The 26,430-nt window shown below is 37.6% G+C and overlaps 2 protein-coding genes and 2 long non-coding RNA genes across 17 annotated transcripts; 1 reads left to right on the top strand and 3 right to left on the bottom strand.

The window, feature by feature from the left end:
- Position 1: 1 nt before the first annotated feature.
- Positions 2-22,612, bottom strand: LOC136255126 (NACHT, LRR and PYD domains-containing protein 4A-like). Its single transcript, XM_066047846.1, has 4 exons — positions 22,407-22,612; positions 15,082-15,139; positions 13,912-14,226; positions 2-1,887 (listed from the first exon to the last, which is right to left on the bottom strand). The coding sequence occupies exons 2-4, from the start codon at positions 15,122-15,124 to the stop codon at positions 2-4; spliced, it is 2,244 nt and encodes a 747-aa protein (XP_065903918.1). The 5' UTR covers positions 15,125-15,139; positions 22,407-22,612.
- On the top strand, positions 3,863-25,951 carry LOC136255867 (uncharacterized). 14 transcript variants are annotated; one of them, XR_010701158.1, is made up of 12 exons: positions 3,937-3,958; positions 15,564-15,644; positions 20,150-20,286; positions 20,333-20,489; positions 24,211-24,438; positions 24,490-24,558; positions 24,643-24,735; positions 24,789-24,894; positions 24,953-25,054; positions 25,099-25,187; positions 25,672-25,730; positions 25,802-25,951. XR_010701158.1 is itself a non-coding variant. In XM_066048763.1 (12 exons), the coding sequence occupies exon 2, from the start codon at positions 16,431-16,433 to the stop codon at positions 17,535-17,537; it is 1,107 nt and encodes a 368-aa protein (XP_065904835.1). In that variant the 5' UTR covers positions 15,658-16,284; positions 16,398-16,430; the 3' UTR covers positions 17,538-20,286; positions 20,333-20,489; positions 24,211-24,282; positions 24,336-24,438; positions 24,490-24,558; positions 24,643-24,735; positions 24,789-24,894; positions 24,953-25,054; positions 25,099-25,187; positions 25,672-25,730; positions 25,802-25,951. The 14 variants fall into 14 exon arrangements, 6 of the variants coding, with proteins under 6 accessions (XP_065904835.1, XP_065904834.1, XP_065904836.1 ...); XR_010701157.1 differs by having other exon boundaries at positions 3,942-3,962; XR_010701160.1 differs by having other exon boundaries at positions 3,944-3,958; positions 15,594-15,644.
- Positions 5,087-6,863, bottom strand: LOC136255870 (uncharacterized). The gene is made up of 2 exons (XR_010701164.1): positions 6,666-6,863; positions 5,087-5,338 (listed from the first exon to the last, which is right to left on the bottom strand). It is a non-coding gene; the product is annotated as an uncharacterized lncRNA (long non-coding RNA).
- Positions 25,823-26,430, bottom strand: LOC136255869 (uncharacterized). Its single transcript, XR_010701162.1, has 4 exons — positions 26,355-26,430; positions 26,199-26,291; positions 26,064-26,145; positions 25,823-25,996 (listed from the first exon to the last, which is right to left on the bottom strand). It is a non-coding gene; the product is annotated as an uncharacterized lncRNA (long non-coding RNA).

The following is a 26,430-nucleotide window of genomic DNA, read 5'->3' as shown; positions in this document are numbered from 1 at the left end:
GTCAGACCATCACATATCTGTTGTGAGATAGCTCTATCAACAATACTGCCAATTTGTAATTGTGTTCAAGTTCTGCTACAATATTGTGATATGTTGTCTCTTCTGTGTTTTTATCAACCAAATAGACTTCTATCAGCAAACTGTCACTGTTATTTACACTACACAGTGATATGTATAATTTGATACAATCACTTCTTACATATAAGTTATCATATTGGTAAAACAACCAAAATGTATCATAATTACTGACTGTAGTTTTGTGTTGATGAAAATAATGTTTATTATCTTTGTAAAGTATTACTTTAAACTTACCATTAATTGTATCAAGGTTAACACTTCTGATTTGGAAATAGTCTTTATCTTTAAACAAATTCATGTTCATTACTGTTGTATGCAATTTGCGTATGTCTTCACTGGAAGCTCCTGATACATGACTATAGCACAACATGTGTTGAAACTCAAATGTGATGGATTTGTTCATCTTCATAAACATGATCCATGTGTTCATATAACTATCAGTAAAAAAGTTATTTTTGAGCAACTGAAACTGATCACAAGTTTTGAGTGACTTTACATAATAAGCTGCCAAGTATTCCTGAATCGACAAGTGCACAAAACTGTAGGATACTTGTTGATTAATCTTGCTTTTGCTGTAGTCTGTGAGCTTGGTGAAATTTAGCAAACCTAATCCATGAAAACTGTTAAAAGATATAACAAACTTGGAGCACATATCTTGTCCATCCTTTTCAGTAAAAACTATTCTTTTAGTTTCAATTGCATCAAAAGCAAATCTGCAGAGGTTTGATAGATAATCTTTATACATTTGTGGTAGATCTTGTAAAGACAACACTGCTGCAGGTGGGTTAGTTTCTAACTTTTGCAGGAAACGAGAAATAGTTAAGCTAACAAATTTTTCATATAAGTCACTTTCATCATTTGGTAACTCATCATATGCTTTAAATGTACGCACCAAAATTGTCAGCATGATGGGTATATAACAGGCACTATTGATAGCATCATGTCTATTAAGAAATGATAACAACGCTTCTATTTTACCAGGATAGCTTTTCAACTCTTGTTTGATGAAGGTTAGCTTACTCTCTGTAGTAAAACCTAATACTTCTACTTTAACATCTGATATTGCTTGTAGTTTTTCAGATGCAATAGGACGAGATGTGATTACGACTTTGCAGTGTAGCAAACATTCACGTTTGCCTATTTTTGTAACCAACAAATTTCCCTTATTATCACAAAACTCATCATATCCATCTAATATTATTGTGATGTCAATATCACTTCTTTTCAAAAGCATTTCTGTACATTGCTCAGCCAACAGAGAAGCTGATTTCTCAAAATCATAAAAGTAGTGTATTAGGTCTTTCAAACTGTATATGTTTTGCACAGCAGGATCACGTAAAAACAACAAAAAATCCAAAGAGTTATTCAATGGAGATTCCATAGCCCAACCATAAGCAATTTGTTTACAAAGTGTTGTCTTTCCCATACCAGGTGCTCCGTCAATTAGAATCAAGTTTGGATCAACAATTGTTCCATCTTCCTTTTGAATTGGATCAAATATATCAGATACTTTATGAGTTTCAAATGTTTTATAAAACAGTTCATTGTCTGTTGAATCAAGCATTTTCTTAAGAGAATTCGTATTACGTGATCCATCACCGTAATTTGATAAACCATCCAACATCATACAAGCAACCTTTGATATTTCTTTTTTGCTTCTTTGTTTAAGATGATGTACCAATAACATATTCACAAAATGCTTGGGATATAACAGCTGCCATATATCTTCTGTATCATCTGGTGTAAGATATCTGGTTTGAATGTACCTTTCTTTTATGCGTTTGGAGAGTGATGTAATCAGACCAGCACCTGGAATTGATATGTTGAAATTATAGTCATTGTACACATGCATTGTTACATCTACCCTCTACATTGTTATATACCATGTAATGTGGTATAGGTAAACTATTATATAGCCACCAACACCAGTACCTGCCTTATCACTCAGGTTGCAGCTACTACACACACTAAGAACTGACCAGGTTTATCTAAGAGCCCTAACTTGTCTATATACAATATGTGTTTCCTGGGGTTTTGTGCATAGGATAAAACTCTAATGTAAATTTACTATTATTTACACTGCAAAAAATAATAAATGCAAAAACCATTAGCAACATTTGTCAATTATTCACTTAATAAATTAGTTTATTTTGCAGTGATAAAATAATAATTATTAGACAATTAATTATATCGGCTCATTGGTATGTAGTTCATGGATCAATAATAAATTGTGACTGGATCTGCAAAAATCCAATTGAATATATATGTTACGCATGAATATGCAACTGGTTGCACCAGATGTGACATCTGGAGGTCAACCGGTTACATAATTGGGCAAAACAAAGTTATCTTTACACACGGATATGCAACCTTTTCCCAGTTATGCAACCGCAAATAGATAGGAAATGCATGCATGCTAGAATGAATGTCACATTTAGCATAATTTGCCTTTGTAGGCTTTCCTAATCACATGAAGCAATCTTTGTAATAGCTCAAGCTATTGTACGTACATGAAGTGTGAGATAGAATTTTAGTTGCTTTAAGCAATCTGTGGGATAAGCCATAAGAGCTATCCAGTAAATATAGACCTATTGACATTGAGATAGCCATGCAAAGCTTGCATGTAGTCATTAATAGCTACTTAAAACTATAGTTATTCTGCATGAAACTCATCTGTGTAAGTGTTGCTAGCTATTTTCCATTCCAAAGCAATGGTTATAGCTCCTCTAAAGGTACCTGCTGCTTACTAGCCTTGTCACTTGCACTTGTATAATGGAAGATCCAATAGAGGAGACAGTTAGGTATGAAATGTTGTAATAGAGCAGTCAGAAATGTAATTGTAACAGCATAACTTAATATAGGAAATATTTCGCAGCATTGTTCAATAGCATAATGGCAATCCTAAAATCATTATACACATGTACAGGTTCAAGCCTAAACTGTAGTTGCTGTGTAGCATATAGCACTCCATCACACCTTCACATATGGTCAAATTTTTGCATGGTTTTTTAGTTTTTAGTTATTGCAGGGATGGCAGCATCAGCCAAATAGGCTGTTCTTCAGCTGTGCCCTGAATCAAGACTCATGGTAGTGAGTCACGAGGCCAAGAAAGTACAAAGTGAACAAAAAAACATGTGAACCACTACTGGGAGTCTTTTACTTGAGGGAACGATGATGTCATTCCTATTCACCATATCTAAATCAATTGCAAACAAGAGTTGATGTGTACATATACTCACTTTTCTCCCCGAACAATTATTCAATGGAACTCCCTACAAATTCTTTGACATTGACACAATTGATGTTGAAACATTTAAGAATGCTGTAAGTAATATATTATGTGATTGTAATGCTCATTAGCGCGTTGCCCCTAGTGGACTTTGCTAATTAACAATACTAATAATAATCTTCCACGTCTTCGCGACTTTTGCTTCACATTGCGGACATACAACATTCATTCCATTGTTAAATAGCTCACCAAAGTTGAAGAGAATTAGTGAAGCAGCTTTGCATATCCTGACATTGTTCACCTACATGAATTTCCTTTTATCTTTGACACCGAATCGTGTCCTTTTGCTGATACTTACTCCTAACTACATCGTTACATTTCCTCAAAACTCTGGCTATCACTGGCTTTAGCATTGTAGTTTAAGCACAACAATTCTTGTTAAAAGTTATTTGCTGTGAGAAATTATAAAAATTTTGGTTATTTCCAAATACAATTGATAATATTGACGTCATTGTATGAAACGAGAGAAATATTGTAACTAAGCAGCGCATTTATTTCTAAATAGAAATCCCTTAACTTGTGAAGTACTTAGGATGTGGGGCTAAGAGAGCTTTTGAGACAATGAAGACAAAGTTAGATGATCCTTCATTGGTGGGTATGTAATCTATAATATTTAGGATTAGGTTTTGGTACTGATGTTGACCCGGGAAATTAACCTGAACATAACTGAGGTATAAAAGTTGTAAAGGATGTGGGCCCATAGATACTAGACTTATAATAGGGATTGGCAACGGAGGCGTAAACGGAAATAATCCGCGTTTCGCTTTCCCGTAATACTGTTAGGAATTTTCAAGTCACTACCAGCTCACGTACCGCGAGCTAACCGCTATCATAGTGCCGCTATGCTACTGAGACTGTTTCATGTGTTTCCATGAAGATTTAGTCTTTAAAGGTACGTAGCTCCATTAGGGATTCTTGCTAGCATGCGTGATGGAATTTCAGTACGGAAGTGAAACCTGCCTTTATTATTAATTACTAGGCAGACAGCACAGCTGGTGTGCCTAGGATGTAAAATCAACAATAGTGAAGTGTATGTTACAATCAATAAGTGTACGTATGCTACAATTACTAGTTGTGAACAAAAAGTTACAGTATGTATGTGTTACATAAAAACACTATTATTACTTTTTTATTACTAACACTTTACAGTGACCAGTACAGTGCAGCGAAGGTGCCTTCGTCTTTATCTCCATTGCGACAGTGAGAAGACTAGACTAAGAGATGAGAGTTAAGCAGCTGAGATTAATAACTTTCTCTTGCCGTCTTTCTAATGGCGGAACAATTTTCCCTCACCCACATTGTATCTGGACAAAACTGTATGCTGAGAAGTTGTAGCTAATCTGCTAAAGCATGAATTTAACTATAGGACATCCTCACATCTCTCTGGCTTACCTGTACAGAACCACAAATTATTCACACTTCAAGCACTGACTGTTCTATTAGAGTTATCGACTGCTTGATTAGAGTGTATCTGAACCTTTGAAGTCAGCATTGATGATTACACTCCATCAGTTTAGACCACTCAAGTTCAAATGAGATACTGTAGCGGACTGGGTGTGCCCCTCCTTTTACAGCTCCTGAACTCTAGTAGGAGTAAGACCTATTATGTACACCAGACCATAAACTGAATTTGAAGCATCATCCTTGATCTCAACAATGAGGGACATCCCATATCCATGAGGCAGTACTGTCACACAGGATCAAACATAGCACAGTTCATACACCCTATACAACTTTGATTCGTGTGCCATACAACTCAAGTTACAAATAACAACACCTTGCCAGGCTATTATTTACATGTCATATGAAACTACATGATGTAAACATTGCAAATCCGACTAGGAGGTTGATTCTTGCTCTACTCTTGCATGGGCCTGTTGCAGCTTGTCTTGTGTTATACTTCTGACTCCATCTAGTCTGCCAGCAGGTCTGTTGGTTCTGCAACTGCTCACTCAGATGCTAACAGCTTACCTAGCATTACAATAAATCATAAATCAAAAATCAAATTAAGACTACTACATAAACACACCACAAATAATTCATTACACCAGAGTAATTTCTCCTGCCAGATATTTTATGTGGGCAGCAGGAAAGACTCCTGGTTTCTGTTGCACAAATTTTCCCAAAATACAATAAATTACATCATCATATTTTTTGCACTAAAGATAAATTTACATATACACAGTGAACCAGATTCAACTGTATTGGGGAAGTCAAGAACCTAAGCCCATAGTACTTTCAAAGTTCAGCAAAAAAAAAGGCTGTAATCCACATTCAACCATAATAATGTGAACTATACAATGTGTAGAGTTAGCCCTGTCAACACTCCAGTGGTGATCATGGAATATGGAGAACAGTGACCAGGTAATTTACTTGCAGTCCCCAAACAAAATGTCTGGCACATAAGACTAATACCAAAGGAGATTAGATACCTTTGTGCAATATGCAGATTGTTTACTGAGGTAGTTGGTAAACGTCATATTAAGTTAAGTCGTATTATTATGTGCACAATTATATTCATGAAGAGGGTAATTTATTTGAAACAAGTTCGAAAAACATTTCACCCATTGTTTTCTCATTACCACACCTTTGTGTTGGTAATGCAGCACACACACAAAAGGCAAACACAAAAACACACTTTTGTACTACAAAGTCACACACACACACGCACACACTAAAGCAAAGCTTTTGGTAATAGTATAGCAGCCAGGCACACACATATTAAAGCAAAACTTTCAGCAATAGCATCAACGTAATTCCAAAAACCCAGTTTGCGACCATTGCTAAAGAGCACACACTAGATCATTATCTGTAATATTCTTTCCTCTGGTTCTTAGGTGGTCTTCCAACCTTGAATTTCTCTCCTTTCATCAAAGTTCTGATGCCAAGACTATACATGTGAAATTTTCTGTTGCTCATTTTAAACTCTGCCTACACGAAAGTAACAGGAAGGATTCATAAACTAGATATGGAGTGACATTCTCCAAAGTTAACATTTGTACTGAACCTTGGAAACTCTTCAGAAAGTAGTTCACGAAGCTCAGTAAAACTACACAAACTTGTACAAATATCGCTCTGGAATGCCCTGTAAATAAGCATTCTCCCTCAAACAACGCCCCTATTGTTAGAAAATTTGATCCATTAACACTTCCAAGGTCAAAATAAAAGGGTGGGAAATGTTAACACCGTTTAGGAACGTTGTGTCACTTCAAGAAAACTACACAACGGTAAATAGCGTTGAACTCCACAGTAAACAACAAAATGACAGCGCGCTAAAACACACAAATAAGAAACTTACCCATCCGATGTACTTCATATAGCCATAGCTTCAGCTTTAACGCACGAAGAATACGTGCACTGCACGTCTGCTCGAGTACCTGTCATTCAAAGGCTCCACCATCTTTTACTTCACCAGCGAAACAGCGAAACGCGCATTAATTTACGAAAATAATAATTTTGTAGTGCGTTGCCAATCCCTATTATAAGTCTAGTATCTATGGTGGGCCTAAGATGGTCATGTTAAGCGTGATATGAGGCGACAGTGATGGTCATTCATTTTTTACCTTCATGATAAGGATAAATATTCCAGGTATTTAATTAATTATTATCAATATTGTCAAAAGGTGCAGTTTTTTAATTGAGGCTGTAGAGTATAAACCCTATAGGAGAGGACAGCTACTATGTCGAGAAAGAGCAGGCCTGCCTGACAGTGTAGATCAGGGTCAGGGCTAGACTTTACAATCTAACTCTAGTCATTCTGCACAACACACAGAATAGTCTCTTTTTATAGCACTCAAAAACAACTTATATCAAAAAACTAATAACCTTATATGGGTAGCTACTGGAACAGGATGTGCTAAAAACACATTCGTAAGAAGTGACAGCCTCACGTTCATCTTTTATAGATGGGGTGTTTCTATTGAAAGTGGCCACTAAGGCAGACAGGTTTCAGTATATAAACTTAATTTCATTTTCCTCAGCTAAGTAGGATACATGTGTAGTGTATGGTGAGGGGTTAGTCCACTGGGTCCACCAGTGTATCACTTGTGACCTCATATTAGCAAGGGTGCGTATTATGAATATATTGCTGTGCCGGAGTCACTAATGGCAAATGACAGATGACAGTACAACTGATGAGTTAGAACTCTCCATCGATGACTGACACTAGTTGTTAGTCTGGCGCCGCCGACCCTATTTAGGTGCTTATACAAGTGCCCCAAAAATAGGGTCTGGTCTGTCTAGAATCAAGGACTTGTGCCACCATTACCGAAAACTGGTGTGTCCAATCAAATTGCAGTATTTCCAATTAAATGCATTTTGGCCACACAACGTGAGTAAATACTGGGGCGAAAGTCACAAAACGAAAGTTGCGTGAGTTCTTTTTGTGTCAAGGTGAATAAACCCAGGGACGATTTTCCATTTATCCTTCGTGTGTAATAGACGCCTTCCCTCGAAAAGTAGAAATATCGTCTCCACAGCCTAAACATCAACCGGCCATAGAAATTAACTGATTGAAACCCTTAAAACATCACTGTTGTGATTGAATTCTTTGCTGTTCAATATGCTTGTTAACGTGAGCCGCAGTGTAATTACGCATTCCTAAACACAAGTCCTGAATGCTAGACAGACCAGACTCTATTTTTGGGGTGCTTGTATAAGCGTCTAAATAGGGTCGGCGGCACCGGACTAACTAGTTGTGTGATGCACCATGTGAATGGTCACAAGTTGTTCCACACTGTGAAAACCTCTTGTTGTGACATCACTGTTTTGTGGTAGTGGTTCCTCAATTATCCAGCTATTGATTATTGTCTGAAATAAGGAGGTGACCATTCTATTAGAATATTTTTCCTAAACTGTGGGTTCTATTAGAGTAATTGAACTGGGCTCTGTATATAAATGAATGGGTCAAACTTTTTGATTATCTGAGCATACTCAGAACCTAATGAGTTCTGATAATGAGGGGTTACGGTTATATTTCAAACAATCAATTGTCTGTGTGATCTAAGAACATAATTATAGCTAGGCCATCTGAGATCTGTGCAACACAATGTGAAAGTACTTGTTTATGCTGGTTACAAAATTCTCAGCAAGTTTTCCTCATACGTAGAATGGCAATAGTTTTATACACTAGCATTTAAAAAAATGTAATTTAAAAATGAAGTAGGGATCTATGCAATAAAAAGTAGTGAAACAAGAGATGAATGATGGTGTTACAGCATAGCTCAGTGGGAAGTCCCTACTTTGGCATTAATAATAATAGCTAATGTGCCAAAGTAGGGGCTTTCCCACTGAGCTATGCTGTAACACCATCATTCATCTCTTGTTTTACTACTTTTTATTGTATAGATCCCTACGTCATTTTTAAATTAATAAATATCTAGTTTTTTTTTGTTGTGGCACAGCTAGCTACAATGTAACTTATTATTAAGACTTTACAGCACAAGCGCTGAAGGTCTGTAGGGCACCTGGTCCTACAGCCTATTTAAAGTTGTTACAGAAAATGTGTTTGAAAAAGGTGGGAAAAGGAGAAAAATCTGATTATTCCACTTGTATTTTCCACATCTGTAGGTATGGGAAAGGCAGATACCATCACTTATACACATCTTGCCAATTTGCTCAGTGAGAAGTAGAGTTCCCATATTTTGTGGTTATGGGCAGGCTTCACTGTAGTTTGGGGTTCTTCTTGCTGCACTCTTCAGAAATGTCAAGAGTTCATTATATATTTAGGAGAGTATCCAACACCTCTATTGCCCCTTCAAAACGCACTGCGTAATAATTGTGCAACATTGTGTAACATATCCGAATATTTTAGTATAATTTCAGTAAATTCCAACACATGGCTTTGCCACAAAAGACTTGTTGATAGGGGTTGATATACCAAAGCGAAGACCTGCAAGCACTTCAAGGTCTTTATAGTTCTTGAAGCAAGTTAACACCTTTGGTGATGACGACTATTGCATAACATTATTACTCAGTGCATTTTGAAGGGGCAGTACTCTCCTAAATATATATATATATATATGTATATATTTATGGACTCTTGGCAATGTGTATCAAGAGATTGCATTCTAGATCCAAGCGTCCCTGTGTGCCTCCAAGTATCAACCTTGCTGTTGCTGAGGGGAATCTGTCTCCTTTAGAACAACAATAATGTAATATACTAATTTTATATTGTGCTTGCTTCTTTTTCTTATAGAATAGCTATGTTTACCAGAAATGTAATTTGTAACTGTTCTATCATACATGACTATTGTATTAGAGTATATCTCAAGACAGCCTAGGGGTGTGCAGCTAGCTAGGAGTGAGGTGATCTTGTTTATTGTTAAGTAAATAGCTAGATTGTTAAGAAGTGGAGTTTCTGTACTCTTTCGTTGTTAGTCCACCTGGATCTTTATTTGGTGGTTATGGTTGTAAACTTATCATGAACCAGATCCCAAATATGAAGTTGCAAATATCTAACAAGTGTACCTCTTATACAGTAGCACCGGGACTGAAGCACTTCTGAAATCCAGCTCTGAAATAATTCTGTTGCGCCTAAATATGCTGCTGAAAGAAAGTGTTGATACGGAAAATTAATGCCTCGATATGGTTTCGTTGGATGAAGAAGACAAGCAGCCTGATTGAAGATAAAAAAAAAAGACAAGGTGCAGAGGGACAACACTCGTCGGAACCCCAAAAAGGCACATCCCACTGGTAAGTTTGTTATTGTAGCATAAAATGGTGGCTGTGCGCTGCTTCATTTGGCCTCTAGCCTTACCACTGTGGTCAGTGAGGCAGTCAGGCAGTCAATGAGACTAAAATTTGGCGATTTATAAAAAATATATATATATCTGGCCACTTGTAAGTGTTTTGTTATATATTATGTATTATATTATTCCGTAAAGGTGACTTTCGTTGCATAAAATGTCTCTAGGATGATTTTTGAAGGTGGAATTTTGGGCAGCATGTGAAATTTTTCGAGGGGATCCCTACTTAAACAGTACTACTGTACCATTTAATAGTAACCATGCCTGGTCAGTACTCCTTTATAACATCTTTATTAATCTTGATAACATTTTATTACTAATCATGTCAGTATAAGAGTCTCCAACACAGGAATTTACATGATATCATTATGAGAGGTTTTTACAGACCTGTAATACTCACTGTTTGCAACATACCGTAATTCGCTTTATTTCCGTGCAAAATATTTTCGTGATAAAATTTTTTCTGTAAAAATATTTTCGTATGATGTACGTGAATGACTGCTTCATTGGAGTAGTTCGGTCTTATGTAAAAATTTTGTGTAAGAAATTTTTGTACAAGTTTTGCATGTGAATATTATTTTACAGTGAAAAAAATGCTAATTATGTACATAACTGGAATCATACCAAAATGTGTACAGTTTGGTATACCCACATGCAAGTTACATATTGTGACACTCGTGGCTAAAGACAAAGCTTGTGGAATGATAGCAAACTGTTGACAATAATAATAATAAATACTTTAGGTTTAAGGAAGAAAGTCCATCCCTCCTGGAGGAAGACTGAGTGTGGCCCCGACTAGACATTGGGTGACCTGCAGTTCAAATCCTGGGGTTGGAGGGATTTTTTTCCTTACTTTGGCCCTTTTCTGTTACACCTTATCAGTCAGTAAGTCAAGTCATTAGGTCTAAGTCCCTGAAATTAGGTTAGGTAATCCTAAGGCTGCAGCACATGTTGCTGTCAGACCTTCAGTGCTGGTCACTGTAAAGTGCTAATAATAATAAAAATAATAATAATGACCATTTTAAATTTTGTTAAATTAGTAGTCATACATCAGTGGAACATGGGCTTAGCACCATTATATATAGAAAGGTCACCTTTTTGAAATGCAAAGTTTTAAATTTCGCTGTTGAGGCATTCTCTGACAACTGATGTATTTCACGGTCGTACTGTATACATCACTGGCAAGGGTTTGTATTGCATGTCACCAGACCCTTGTGGTCTGGGGACAAGACTACCTTTCTGTGAAAGAATAGGGCATGTCAATATCAAAGAGCCATTTTTCTTAGCCCGTGAATTTAAGTTGTTGTGTAACTGTTGATTACCTACACCTGTCACTTGTACATATATGATCATGTTTAAAAGGTTTCAAAAAGATGGACACACATTTTCTTGTGTGTTTTCTGTGTGCTTCCGTCATGTATTATGATACAAATGTCCATGTTGCAAGGTGTCCTTGATCCACATAGATCACAATGAAGACATCCTGTAGAATCACAAAACATAACTTCACTATTCACGTTATTATGCTGACTAAACACTGTAAATTTTGGCCTAATTTGAAATATCTATGTTACATATAAATTCAGAGCTAACTATAAGAAAGTTTGAGACTTGTGAAATCTAGCTTTTGACACACTCCATAGTGTCCCATCCAGATAAAGTATTTGGGCGAGTTGGTCTACTCTCGAGTCAGCAGTACTGATCCACTTACAAACATAAGTGCAGTTAGCTGCTTATCCTTGGGCTAGGAAACTGAAGTAGACTACCCAGCACTATTATTCACATTTTTCACTACAGAAAGAGCATTACATCATGTGTAAGGAAACTATACCTTTACCCTCAAAGCCATGTCCAGTACTCTTATTTGGTGAAATTATGAGATGTACTAAACAGTCAACATATACATTTTTATTATAACCACATTTTTCATATACTGAATAGTTGGCACTAAGTAGCTGATTGTGGTATAAACACTGTCCTTGTAAGCACCTGCAGTAGCCATGCCAAGTAACCACAGTACCTGGTTTGAGAAACTCCTGAAATTTTACTGAACTTGTAGGTTGGCAGGAACACCAGTATATGACAGCATAAACACACAGAACATAATGGGAACAGAGCAGAGCAGTATAGCAATAGGAAACTTACATTGATTCCTCTTTCCTCACAAGTGGATTAAGGGAGAACAAGGGTATAATATGTATTGAAAATCTTTATACGTACTCTAATGGAGCAGTCAGATTTACTCTAATAGAGCAGTTAAAACCACTTTAATAGAACAAAATACTTATACTTACAGCTGTGATAATTAATTTGAATAATCCTTTCAACTGGAAGTGTATTCATTGGATGACTATATTATTGATTGCCATAAAGGGAACCAAGCTGAAAATAGTTTATAAAAATCATAGATGTGCATATTCTGTCAGCAGGTCCATGCCCCCAGACCTCACTACCAAATCTGAAACACTTTGTTTTATGGTGGGTGGACATTAGCGTTTTCTTTTAAAAAGGAATGATATCTCCTCAAAAAAACACCTTGGCTATGAAAAAAGGTGAGCCCTAGAAAGTACAAGTTACTGGACATAATAAGTGACCTAAATATGTGACATCACAATAGGTGAGGTCAAGAAATGTTGTCAGACTGCAAACAAGTTTTATTATCACTAGCTAAGGGTTTTATTTACCTAATTATATTTGTAAGGCATATAATTCATAGTGGATTATACTCAGCCGCAAATGCAAGATGTGCAGTCTGTAGTATAACCAGGTACTGATACATGGAAGTGCAATTGGTTTGAGTGGCTGCCTTTTTGTAATATCGATGTTCATAATACACTACAACCAAAAGGCGGCCACTCAAACCAATTACACTTCCACGTATCAGTACCTGGTTATACTACAGACTGCACATCTTGCATTTGCGGCTGAGTATAATCCACTATGAATTATATGCCTTACAAATATAATTAGGTAAATAAAACCCTTAGCTAGTGATAATAAAACTTGTTTGCAGTCTGACAACATTTCTTGACCTTACTTATAGCAAGAGTAAATAATTTACTCTTGCTTATAGTGATATCACATCTTTGGGTTGCTTATTATATTCAGTAACTTGTACTTTCTTGGGCTTGCCTTTTTGTACAGCCAAGGTGTTTTTTGAGGAGATTGTACATATACAATATCTTCCTGGTTTAACAATTGGGTGGCTGGAGCAATAGGGGTAACATTTCTTGCTCAAGGAAACAATGGTAGTAGTAAGTCCCTGCCTGGGCATCAAACCTGAGACCTGTCGATCACCAGGCCAAGTTAAGAAAAGTAGCTTACAAAAATACAGTCATTTCTTGACAAGAAACTTGCATAATATAATATAGCAAAAGAATGAAATAGTTTGATAATTCAGGGTCAAATTTATTAATTCAGTGCCAAATTTATTAATTTTTTGAATGAAATAGCATATTTGCACAAAAGCAATTAAGTTTAGAAAATATTTTGATTGCTAATTTTAATCTTATATGACAAAATATTTATGCTCGTAAGGCTTCTGTATTGCAAATTGTATTTCGGAGGTTCAGGATACAAGGTACAGTACTAACTAGTGGTACCACCACTAGTTAGCACTGTACCTTGCATCCTCCACCTCCTCATACAATCCATATTCCCCTTGCGGACCTTGTCCTTGGGGACTCTTTTAATTATGTCACTTGTGCATGTGTACAACTACATAAGTATTTCAAATAGTACTGTAACAAGCAACATACACCGTACATGAATTTACATAATTATATTATATAATATTACCAGCATCAGCTGCTATAGGAATAACCAGATGAACTATATTTGTAGCAGTAGTAGAACTGAAAACACCAGCAGCCATCACTGCAGGAGAATCTATTACTTGAATTAGTTTCTTCCAACTAGCACTGGTATCAATCTCTAGCCAAATTTCCAACATTCTATTACAGCACCAGAATGCATTAGCAGGAAAACTCCTCTCAATTCCATTAAGGTGTCCAGTAGAGATATCTAATAAGGTACCAATAACCTTCCACTGTGCTGCATAATCAGGTGTGACAATGTTGAATAGATCCTTCAGCCTTGGTGGAGAATCTAAAACTACATGTGCAGTCAGCAAATATGTATGGCATAAAGAGATTATACAGTGAAAGGCACATCTAATCCAAAACAGCCAAACTGTAAAAAAAAGAGTGTGGCCTCCAAAAAAGCCATGGTGAAAAAAAATGAAATCCAAGGTGGCAGCCAAGAAATGGCTGTGATGGTAGGTTAATGGTAAAAATTTTAGTAATGACAATTCGAGTGAAATTAGTGCCAAAAAGTCTTTTTTCACCATGGCTTTTTGGGGGGGGCACACTCTTTTTACAGGGCTGTTTTGGATTAGATATCACTTTTTTTGTATTTATTTGCATACCCCTAAGCCAGCTTTGGGGTTGTTTTAGCTGATCTTTTTTTTTTACCACAGGATAACTTGTTTGTACTGGGTGACTTGTTTCTAGCTGATCTCTCTACAGGATACTTTGTCTGGCTGATCCTCTCTACTGGGTGGATTGTTTTTGCAGCTGAACTCTCTACAGGTTACTGGTTTCTGGCTGATCTCTCTACAGAGTAACTTGTTTGTAGTTGAACTCTCTACAGGATGGTTTCTTTGTAGCTGAACTTTCTACAGGGCGACCTGAAATGTAGTTAATGGGTTACTTGTTTCTAACTAATCTCTTCAGGGTGGCTGCTCTTTTAGGGTTACTACTCTATTAGACTATCTTGATCTTGCACTTGCTATACAAAGTTGGATTTTGTGTTATAACTCTGTGGCTTTAAATCTGATTCCTCTCAACTATTGAAGGGCCTGATCATAAGTGCCAAATAATATCAGTAAGATTTAAATAGCTAACATTTGCTGGATCAGTACATCTATGCATACATGACACTACACATGCTGCAAAACAATACACATACTTCGATCAGACTCTCTGATATCACTCCATGTTAAAAGATCCATGACTATAACTCTATCCTGTATGTTAATGACAAATAATAACTATGATAACATTAGTACTGAGCAATAAAATTAATTACAGCTTATCTACATAGCTATCCAGGTGTGCAATATTTATGAAGCTTTAGTAACCAGGATATTAAATTTTGTTGTCATACTCATAATGGCTATGTACACCTGTATAATACCACTTTAGCATGGGTGTTCAAAGGTGACACTCAGGGTTTAACTTGCATATTGCCTGGGCAATATCATGGAAACACGGTTTGTTCATGGCTTTGATTGATGCCCAACCAGTTCAAAGATATGGCACGTTTTGACTTGTTATATTGAGTGACACAAAGTGTCACGGGTTTGGGTTTACAAGTTAGGTTAGGCTCAGTATATTTGCTAAGTTATTATTAGTAGACAGTTACTAAGCGAACAATGATCAATATAATAGGCAATGTGTATTTCTACTTAATACGCTCAGTCATTGAACAGACTATGGGACAACGCAAAGAAGACAACTTGATTTAAATAGGTGAGTATCTTACAGTCCTAACTATTTTACTTAATATATTAACTTACTTGCTGTCACAATAGCAAAGTTAGTAGGCTTAATTTAGTACAAAACGTTTACACCAAAATACCGGATCCCACATTACCACAATCGCAATTTTCTGGTGATATGTGTAAAGCATATGTGACTGAATTTTGGAAAATCACCCATATGGGTGCACATGAAATAATTAGAATTTTCATGTTTAGTGGGTTGCTAATAAGAGCAGGGCACAGTTTTAAAAATATTTCAAGAAGTTTCTTGTAATTTGAGGTACTGACTGAGAACGGCTTACAACCATTAACAAGTAGATTTGTACTATAAAGTTTGTGATGTGATCATTAAATGTTTTAGGTGTCAAATGCGCCCATATGGGTGATTTTCCTAAATTCGGTCACATATTTACATACTGCATTTACTCATATAAAAGCTGCATTCAATTAAATGCCTGTCTCATTTATAAGCCAGGGGGTTTCCAGCACCTTTGGAAAATAAACACCTGGTCTCAAATACAGGCCCAGGCTATTACTTGAGTCTACTGTCAATGGAATTAATTGTTTCCCTTGTTGCTGCTGCTTGAGTTTAGAGCCTCCTGAGGGATGATGGTACTACAAGTAATCATGTAAGTAGTCTTGAGTACATGCAGATATGTATGATACTATTTTTCCAATCATTTTAAGCCTTGACTACAATTGTTTATATATTCAACACACTTTACCACTGTTTTCTATGCAGTAATCCCATTCTACACTACCCAAACTAGAGTTAATGGCTGCAGTAATGGCTTCTCGACTAGCTAACTTTGTCAAGTCTTCACTACATAGTTACAATTTATCTACCAATACTCACTTATGGACTGATAGCCAAATTGTGCTGTATTGGATTTACAAACAGACCAGTTCAAAGCCATTTATCAATCACCGTGTCACTGAAATTGTCAACTCCTTCCCACCTAAGATGTGGTCATTTACTCCAACATCAGACAACCCAGCTGACCTACTTACAAGAGGCATATCAGCCCAGCAGTTATTTTCTTCACAGTTGTGGCTTCAAGGTCCCTGCTGGTTACCATCAGAATCTGAATGGCCCAAGTGGTTGCCAACAGGTATTCTACACATCAACATAGCAGAAGCTGAGGAGGAGGTAGAAGTGACTACACCAGAAGATGACGCCAGCATTACTACAGGTATTTCAAATGTTGTCACCATCACACGCCATAGTAACATCTACAAGTTGTTAGCTGTAACTGCATATGTTTTGAGGTTTACTCACAATTTGTCTCGACAACACACTAGACTAAGTGGACCCTTGAGTGCTTCTGAATTGCAGGCAGCTAAGAAGCTCTGGATCTCAAGTAGCCAACACTCATGTTTCAAGGAGGAACTCTCCTATTTGATGAAGAGGAGCAAGCACCATTGCCCTACGCTGGTTAAGCAGCTGAGATTGTTCCTTGACAAGAGTAACCTCATACGATGTGGTGGCAGAATACACAATTCCCCTGTAGCAGATGCTGCCAAATTTCCAATTCTACTACCCCCCAAACACTTACTGACTGACATGTTTATACAACAAACACACAAGAAGCTTCACCATGCTGGAGTCAGTGCCACCGTAACCGCGTTGAGACAAGTCTTCTGGATTCCGACTATTCGACAACGTGTCAAGAAGCAGCTACGCCAGTGTGTGACATGCAATAGACTCATGGGTAAACCTTACCAAGCTCCAGATCCTCCACCGTTACCAAGAATGCGTGTAGAAGTATCTCAGCCATTTAAAGTCACAGGAGTTGACTTCACTGGGGCACTGTATGTAAGAGACACAACAGGAGAGAGGAAGGTTTACATATGCTTAATTGTTTACCTGCGCCTGTACTAGGGCAGTTCATTTAGAAATTGTACATGACTTAACTGTGGATAGTTTTTTACTTGCTTTTCATAGATTCTCAAGCCAAAAGTCACTCCCAACACAGATGCTATCTGACAATGTCTCTACTTATCTTGCTGCTGCGGAGGAAATTAAGGAACTGTTTGAATCTGATGATCTGAAGGAAGCTTTGGGGCGTCAACATGTCACATGGAGTTTTATACCTAAACGGGCCCCATGGTATGGGGGGTTTTGGGAGTGCCTTATAGGCCTCACAAAGCAGGCAGTAAAGAAAACCCTAGGAAGAACGTTTGTATCACTGCAAGTTTTAGAGACGGTTGTTGTTGAGATTGAGAGCATGCTTAATGATCGACCACTTACTTATGTGTCTACCGATATTTCTGACCCTGAACCTCTTACCCCGGCTCACCTCATGTACGGCAGAAGAATAGTGTCTGCTCCACACCCTATTGATGACCAGGAGGAGATCACTGATCCATCCTACTTGACTGACAAAGACATGAGAAAGGCTGTAAACAAGCACTCAAGACTTATTCAACAGTTCTGGCTTCGTTGGAAAAGGGAATATTTAACTGCCCTTAGAGAATTTCACAAAGCTTCAGGAAACAACAAACAGTGCATCAAGAAGGGTGATGTTGTGTTGGTCCATGATGACACCCCAAGACTCCACTGGAAGTTGGCTATAGTGGATGATCTAGTCAAGGGAAATGATGGATTAGTTCGCTCAGCCCACATTTCAACTGCTAACTACAAGACTAATAGACCCATCACCAGACTATATCCGTTGGAAGTTGTCAGCACTCCAAATAACAATTTGACTGGAGAGAGTACAGAGGATAGTTCAACCCCAGTAAGTATGCAACAACAATATAATACTGATGTTCAAAGTGATGGTCCAGTACTACCAAGACCTAAGAGAGCAGCTGCTACTAGAGCTATGAAGACAATTTCAGAGTGGACTAATACACTACGCCGCCCCCCGGAGAAAATGTAGAGAACAGGTTATATAGCTCTTATTATTTAGAATTAGTGTGTACTATTTAGAATGTATTATGTAATGTTTAATCACGTGAGAATACTCTGGCATGTGTTGTGTGTGCTCGAGCTGAGGGGAATCCATCGACATCACGGCAATCCGGGATAGTTCCAGTTCGTTACGGTCCTGATCGCGAACGTTTTCAGATACGCTAATTTGCCGGATGTCAGTCAGGCCAATCTAAAATAAAGGCCCGATTTCAAATAAAGGCCCTATTTGTTTACAGGCTGGGTCAAAAATGCTGTGAAAGGAAATAAAATCCCAGGCTTTTATACGAGGAAATATGGTATGAACAATGTTCTAATGGATATATATCAGCCCATGTTATTAAAACCACTATCAACCATCAGATACTGATGTATAAAGAAATAGGGTGAGTGCTTTTTAGCTCTTTCACCTGCCAGGTGAGTGTGCCTAGAGTGATTTGATTTACCTCCAGGTAATCGGTTACAGCTGTTCTTCCTTGCCCAGAAGAACATATCACATACACATAAGTAAACACCAAAGTAATACGGAAACAACCAAAGACGTATCAAGACAATTGCAAAACAAAAACAAAAAGACTACACAATCACAAAATAGGACAAAAAACATAAAGGCTACACACATATACAATCAGTAAAGCGAGTCACAGTATTGTCTAAGAGCATCCACATATTTATTAAAAAGAGAATCAATCTGGTTGTCACCAGTAGGTGGCAGTGCACTCCACCATTTAATAGAAACGCTGATTGATACTTAAACAAAAGTTAGGGATATTTGCAAAATATATAGGTGTTCTTGTACAGGTTCTGCCAAAAACAATGGGTGGTTTAAGTAGTATACATTATACTGACATATTGATGGTACATTAAACTTAGTGATTTGTACTGAATGAAGTAAGAAAGTGGCAAACATTGCAATTTCTGATAGAATGGAAACACATGATCATATTTCCACAAATCACAACACAGCCTTACAGCACGATTCTGCATTCTCTGAAGTATCTGTAATAAATTGCCGCCAATTGATATGACAATAGTGACAGCACCAGGGATTCCAATAGCATTTTCATTAAAATGCTATTATACCACGACTGTATTGGGTTTTGCTGATATATACACCCTTAGCCCTCAGGCTTGTGGCCCTCGTGCTTCAGGTATATATATATCAGTAAAATCTGTGGTATAACTATTACATAATGTACGTAATATTTTGCATTTATGATACATACTGTAGCAATAAAACACCTGTTTAACACAACACCCTATACAGAGCATCTGTAAAATATATTACTCCAATTGGATTAGAGAAGATCTATTAATGATTAGACTATTGTTACCTCTTCTATAAGGTTTCTATTAGCTTGGGTTCTACCATTTTATGAAAGGTTTGGCAATTGAATTTGTCTAGTGAAAACATTTGAGAATTCCTACAGAACAGCACACAGAAGCTTGAGAAAGCATGATAACAGGGTATAGCAGCTGACAAGGCTTTGTCTAGTATGGCTGTAGATCTAGTAATGCCTATTGTGATTGGTTATACCATGATGCAGAATAACAATTCTCAGATAATGTTATATTTATAGTTCGTCCGAATCTGTGAGTGAAAACCCTGCACCACTAATGAAGAAGAAACTCCCTGAATACATTGTGAAGTGCTTACAAGCAGCTGGATAAGATGACATGGACACCATTGCAAAAATGGATACAAATGAAAATCCTGGTAACTCTATCAGCAAAATTGAGCAATACATTGAAAGGAAGTTTAGGGGCAACCCAGAATTATGTTCATGACCCATCACTTCCCTCCTCATCTTTTGAATTTCCCCAGGACACCATGACAGAATCTGCCATTTTGTTCACGAAGTGAAGGCTGTTAAGGATATGAAATCTACTTCAAGAATTTCCCTATGTCATATAGCTATAGTGAGTTATTTTGAAAGCATTCTATTTTTTTGTATTTAAAGTTTCATCTGTGAAAATTTCTTTTGTGAATTGCTACTTATTATTCATTACATCATTATAGGCTGTTAGTACAAGTGATTCCTGATTTTTATCCTCAAAATTAAGATTAAGTTGTTCTTAATTTTATGCTCATGAATGCAAGGGCATGGTAGGCAACAACCTGCTCAAGCAAGACCATGGGGAGGCAAGAGCCTTACTACTTTCTTATATAACATATTTCAATTTGATGGATCAAGCCATTATTAAATGTAATGAGCACACAACACTGAAACAATGTGCTGTAGCTCTATAGCAACAATCAGGTGCACAAGGAAAAGTTGCCCAATGGCTTTTGTGTCAACTCCATCAGTAAAGTATTTATTTATTTATTTATTATTAATACTGTGCAGACCTCCATTAGGGAGTATAAAGCACAGATACATGCAAGAAAACAAAATGTACAACATTTTAGACTATATAGCTGGATTAATACATAAATAGTCTACAATCCTTTTCTGAAAGTCATCTACATTGGTTGCTTCAATTGCAGTAGCTGGGAGGCTGTTCCATATTTTGATAGTGGCAGGGAAAAAAGAGTACCTCTAATCATTTATGCAGTCTTTAAATATGCTCTTTTCTTTAAACATTCCACACATTTTACCCTAATTTAAACTGAACTTGGATAGCAAGGAGGAAAGTTATGTAGAAGTGTCTTTTGCCGATCTATTATCTTATTTAATATGACAAGCCTTTGAGCATATAAGAGCATTTCAGCTAGCTAATTCTACATAGTCTTAACCGAACAAGAACATCCCCTGTGGAAAAAATGATGCATGGTTTACCTGAAAAGCACCTTTCTTTCTTATTGCGAGCCGGTTGTGACACCTTACCAACACCATTGAATCTGGCTCTCTGGAATATAATCGCTATACCCTTTGTCACTCTACTCAACCTACAACCAACCATATTTTAACTGGTGGTTCCATTGCATTCCACTTGATCAAGGGAGATGCACTTGGCGTCATGACTCCATATGCATTTTGCAGGTTCTTGTTCACAACTTTAAAAAGGATTTGCCACCTGATCTTGTACTAGTTTCCACAGATTCCATGTGCTATTAGAACTCTCTGTGATTACTAATACTCAGCATCACTTCTTGGCTGTAAGGAGCCATAAAGAAGATCACTTTGTTTCATTACTCACTTAATTATTAGTTTCTCATCCTCCTGTATTCAAAATGTCAGTGCGGGAGGGCAGATTTTTATTTTATTTTTTTACTAACTAGATTGCTGAATTAGCTAGCTAAAATGCAGTTTTCTTAGACTGCTCTAGCAAGGCACCATGTAATTTTTAAAGGAGCTGGATGGCTGCATGCACTCAGCCACCAGTAGTGCAAAAAATCCTTGATGAGACAAGAAAAACAGTGATGTGGGCGGGGATGAGAAACTAATAATTAACTTTATGTGGCCTAGCCAAGCAAGAAAAAACACAAAATTCAACTAGGGTTCAAACCCTGGACTACTAGAGTTTTAGGTAAGCACGCTAACCACTGTGCTACCACTACTAACTACCCACTTCCCCTACTTTTCTATCTTATAAATGTTACTCAAGTAGTATAGTGTCATGTATAGAAGAACGTAACCTAAAGGCGAAGAAGAAACTGAGCAAAGCCCCTAACCTAACACTACTTTTCGAGGCCCCTAAAATCGAATGCTCAGGGCAACTACTAGACGCGAAAATAAAGGCCTTTCGGTTCCGTCAGTAACCACTTCCCGACGTACTAGTAATCGTTATAATGCCCGTTTTTTGTACTGAGCAAACTTCTTCACTCAGATATGCATGCTTAACTATAAACCCCAACACCACAAAAAAAAGCAATAGCATTCATGATCACCTCACCTCGATTTGACTACTAGCTAGTATATATAGGAGTTGTCTGCTCTTGTCGATGACTCAGTATCAAATAGCTAAGAAATAAGTATGAGTAGCTAGCTAGCTGTATTAGGAGCGTCCGAAGAAACTAAATCGCCCCTTCACATAATCACATTCGCCGAAAGTCCTCCCGTGCCGGGCCAATTTTTTTTGGGCCCACTTCTGACTTAGAAAATTTCTCTCGTTTGGTGAACTTACCGTTTTTGTTTGTTTTGCGTAAAGGCACATTACTCAGGGGGTTGGTGAATCTCGGGGACAAAACCCTCGAATCAACCCAGCTGGGTTCCTCGGGGTTCTTCTTCTCAAGTGATGTGACGAAGTCAAGGAGCGAATTATACAGGCAGCTAGTCTTACTACAGTAGGTGAAGATTTCCTTTGCCATCTCACAAACACACGAGATGACTGAAACAGATTCGCCATGGGCTGAACTTGCTGGGAGCTAGTGGAGGAAATGAAGGCTATAAGAACATGAAATAGTGAACACTAAATATATCTATATGGTATGATAGTGTAAACTGCAATTGTTGGTTAGTTGGATTTCCTGAGACTACATGAGTAGCTATCTTCATTTGATATGCCAGTATGTCAGTCATTCAGTGCATAGGCGGCGGAAAGGGGGCTGAAGCCCCCCCTCAGAATGATATCACACCGAAATTATCTTTCTTGGAATGGGGCTGAAAACCGTGATAAAGATCGAGATACTCTAATAGAGCAGTCACTCTAATAAAGTATTCAGTGTGTGGCGAGCTATGTAAGGATTTTTATGTAGTTGATCAGCTAGAAATGGTAGCTGATGAGGTGGAAAGCTCTTGTCAGTTGGTTGTGACCTTTTTTTTTTTTTTGTTTGTTTTTTTGGTCTCACCTTACCAAACTATAGAAATAAGTCTCTGCATGGGTCAGCCCAGCCCCCCCCCCCCCTCATATCAACTACTTGCTCCGCCGCTGATTCAGTGTCCAGTTTAGCACAGCTTCGTGACCCCACAAAAAGCACAGCTAAGTTTGCATCATTTACTCAGGTGAATTGGCAGGGAAGTACTCATTTTTGTGGGCCCACTTCTGAGTTAGAAAATTTTTACGTTTTGTGAATTTATCGTTTTTGTTTGTTGTACGGAGGTCACATTGTGCAGGCATAGATTATATATTCCCCACCTAGGGAATATATAATCCATGGCTTGTCATTTTCTAATCCTTTTAGTGTGCACATGCAGTACTAGTTTCAGTAGTAGGTGTTCTAGAAGCAGTTCCGTTGGGAGCTATAACATATACCATTATTCTATTGTAATCCAATACTATAGTGCTGCTGTGGTGAAGCTTTATGTTTAGGCCAAGAGTTGTAAGACCACTTCAATATAGTGACCTTGTCAAGTATATAGGTCCCAAACACAACTGAGATGTACTTCATGACCTCATTTATAACACCACCTCAATATACAGTAGTGACCGTGTCAAGTATATAGGTCCCAATTGGTGTCTAACTTGGTCCGTTGTTGGGACATGAAAACTCATGTACTGTATTAATGACCACTCCTATGATATGCTTATTGTGGCAGCTAATAGTGCTATTTGGGAAGGCTATGATAAAAGAATTTTTTGTGGGTGTTTTCAACTATACTATAAGCTAACAAAGCCATTGTCTAGCAAATCGTTTTGTGCCGCATATTGATACTATTGCAACTGTTATGACAAATCGCATGGTACAAAATAAAGGTGATATGTGGGAACCGTTAATTACTTGTGTATTATCTTGTGAGGTCATGTGATGTTGTCACAGGTATTGACTGTGGTATTTCATAATGAGATGAATTGTACGGCACTATCACCAGATGATAACTTCAGGGATCTGGTATTATAGTTGTGTCGTTTTTCACACAATCATTTGTGCCACTCCGTTGTTAGGCAAGGTTAACATTACTGTGGACACCTCAACTAGTCCAACACGAAATGTAGCTACCCTGATTTATGTGACATGTTGCCATAGTGATAGCTGTTGCAACACAAGGTTTGCATGACAACAGCATACTACTGTATCACATTTCCGCCATCGTAACAGGCCTACCAAATAAGCATAATTGAAACTTTACTACAGAGCTCAGTGGGAGTGGTAGCACGGACCATAAAGGTGGGTGTGGTGATGTGTTGTTACCATCTTGGTGTGTGTTGTTACCATCTTGGTGTGTGTTGTGAGAGCCATGTACTTCTCCAGCCTCAGAATGGCTGTGTTGCCAAGGGGATAAAGGAAGCATTTATTGACTATAACAAAGTGTCCACCCACATGATCAAAGCTGCTGCAGGATAGGTGAGCACCAACCACATTCACACAACTATTATTGTTGCCATGGTTACACAAAGGAGCATCACCACACAAACTACAATTGTGATGTTACCGTCTTAAAGTGTTCCTACTTCATCAGTGAAGAAAACTAATGACGCCATGGCAACCCAGTGGCATGTACAAGTGAGCAGATGCTACAGTATGTAACCAGTCTTGTCCATTTATCTGTCTGTCATCACAGGACTAATCTTGACTACTATTCAGGAAACACACTTCACAAGTCTTAGTTATATACATATACTATCTATGAGAACACTCACCAGATAAGATCCTCAAGTGGAAAGTAAGGGTATTTGTATTAACACACCGTCATCAATACCTCTATAGGCATCATTAGAAAGTACTGGTTCCAGTACAAAAAGATTGCTGTTGTGTATTTTTGCTTATTTGCAAAAAGTACATCGTCTGACTGTGGGGTATGTTCTTGTAATGCAACTGTGTGGCGGTCATTATATTTTGACAATGTTCATTAAGTGTGATAACATACAACATGTATGTGGCTTTTACATATGCATATCTAGTATGACATAGCTGTACCTGTTCTCATGACACCTAGTTGTCACTGCTAATGTGTGCATGCCATTGCTGTAGAGCAGGGTTTTATGGGGGGGGGAGAAGGGGTTCACAAAATTTAATTTCACAGATTGGCAGTTCTCCATGCAAATTTCCCCATTCAAAATTTACAGTTTACTCGAAGTGGCATTCCCATTTATGTGATTAAACTACCACACAGTCACTTTATAACGAATCCGAAGGACAGATTGTTAGAGAAAGGGCCTATATATGTATATACTACCATATCAGATTGGTTTGTTAATCGGCTTGATAATAATGATTAATGGTGCACCCTCCTTGCTATCTAAGCCAAACTTTCTATTTACTATCACTTGTTTCCAACAGAGAATTGAAGTTCCCAGCTATGAAATTCTGTTACAGACTGGTGGATTAATGAACTTAAGGTGACTGATACATGATACAGTATGTTTATAAGGATGATGACGGATAGTGAACTTTTATGTATCTTGTACAGGACAGATTATTTAATCCCAATGATGATATGCACAAGTAATCCATGTGTTTGTGTTGCATGTTTTGTTTTACTTACAAGGATGACATTTCTTACAATATAATATTATGTATTGTACACTGACTCAAATTTAAATATTGTGTTAAATAATGATTTGAGGTGTTTCTTGAATGTCAGTAGACTCAGTATAGGTTTGTCCTGTGATGGACGGAAAGACAGACAGTTAAATGGACATGACTGGTTACATACTGTAGTATCTGCTCACTTGTACATGCCACCAGTTGCCATGGTGTCATTAGTTTTCTTCACTGATGAAGTAGAACTCTGTAGTTTGTGTGATGATGCTCCTTTGTGTAACCATGGCAACAATAATAGTTGTGTGAATGTGGTTGGTGCTCACCTATCCTGCAGCAGCTTTGATCATGTGGGTGGACACTTTGTTATAGTCAATAAATGCTTCCCTTATCCCCTTGGCAACACAGCCATTCTGAGGCTGGAGAAGTACATGGCTCTCACAACACACACCAAGATGGTAACAACACATCACCACACCCACCTTTATGGTCCGTGCTACCACTCCCACTGAGCTCTGTAGTAAGGTTTCAATTATGCTTATTTGGTAGGCCTGTTAC

Source organism: Dysidea avara, chromosome 5, assembly GCF_963678975.1.
Source record: "Dysidea avara chromosome 5, odDysAvar1.4, whole genome shotgun sequence".
Taxonomy (NCBI): domain Eukaryota; kingdom Metazoa; phylum Porifera; class Demospongiae; order Dictyoceratida; family Dysideidae; genus Dysidea; species Dysidea avara.
The sequence above is the reverse complement of the archived record's forward strand: the minus strand, read 5'-3'. Positions and strand labels throughout refer to the sequence as shown.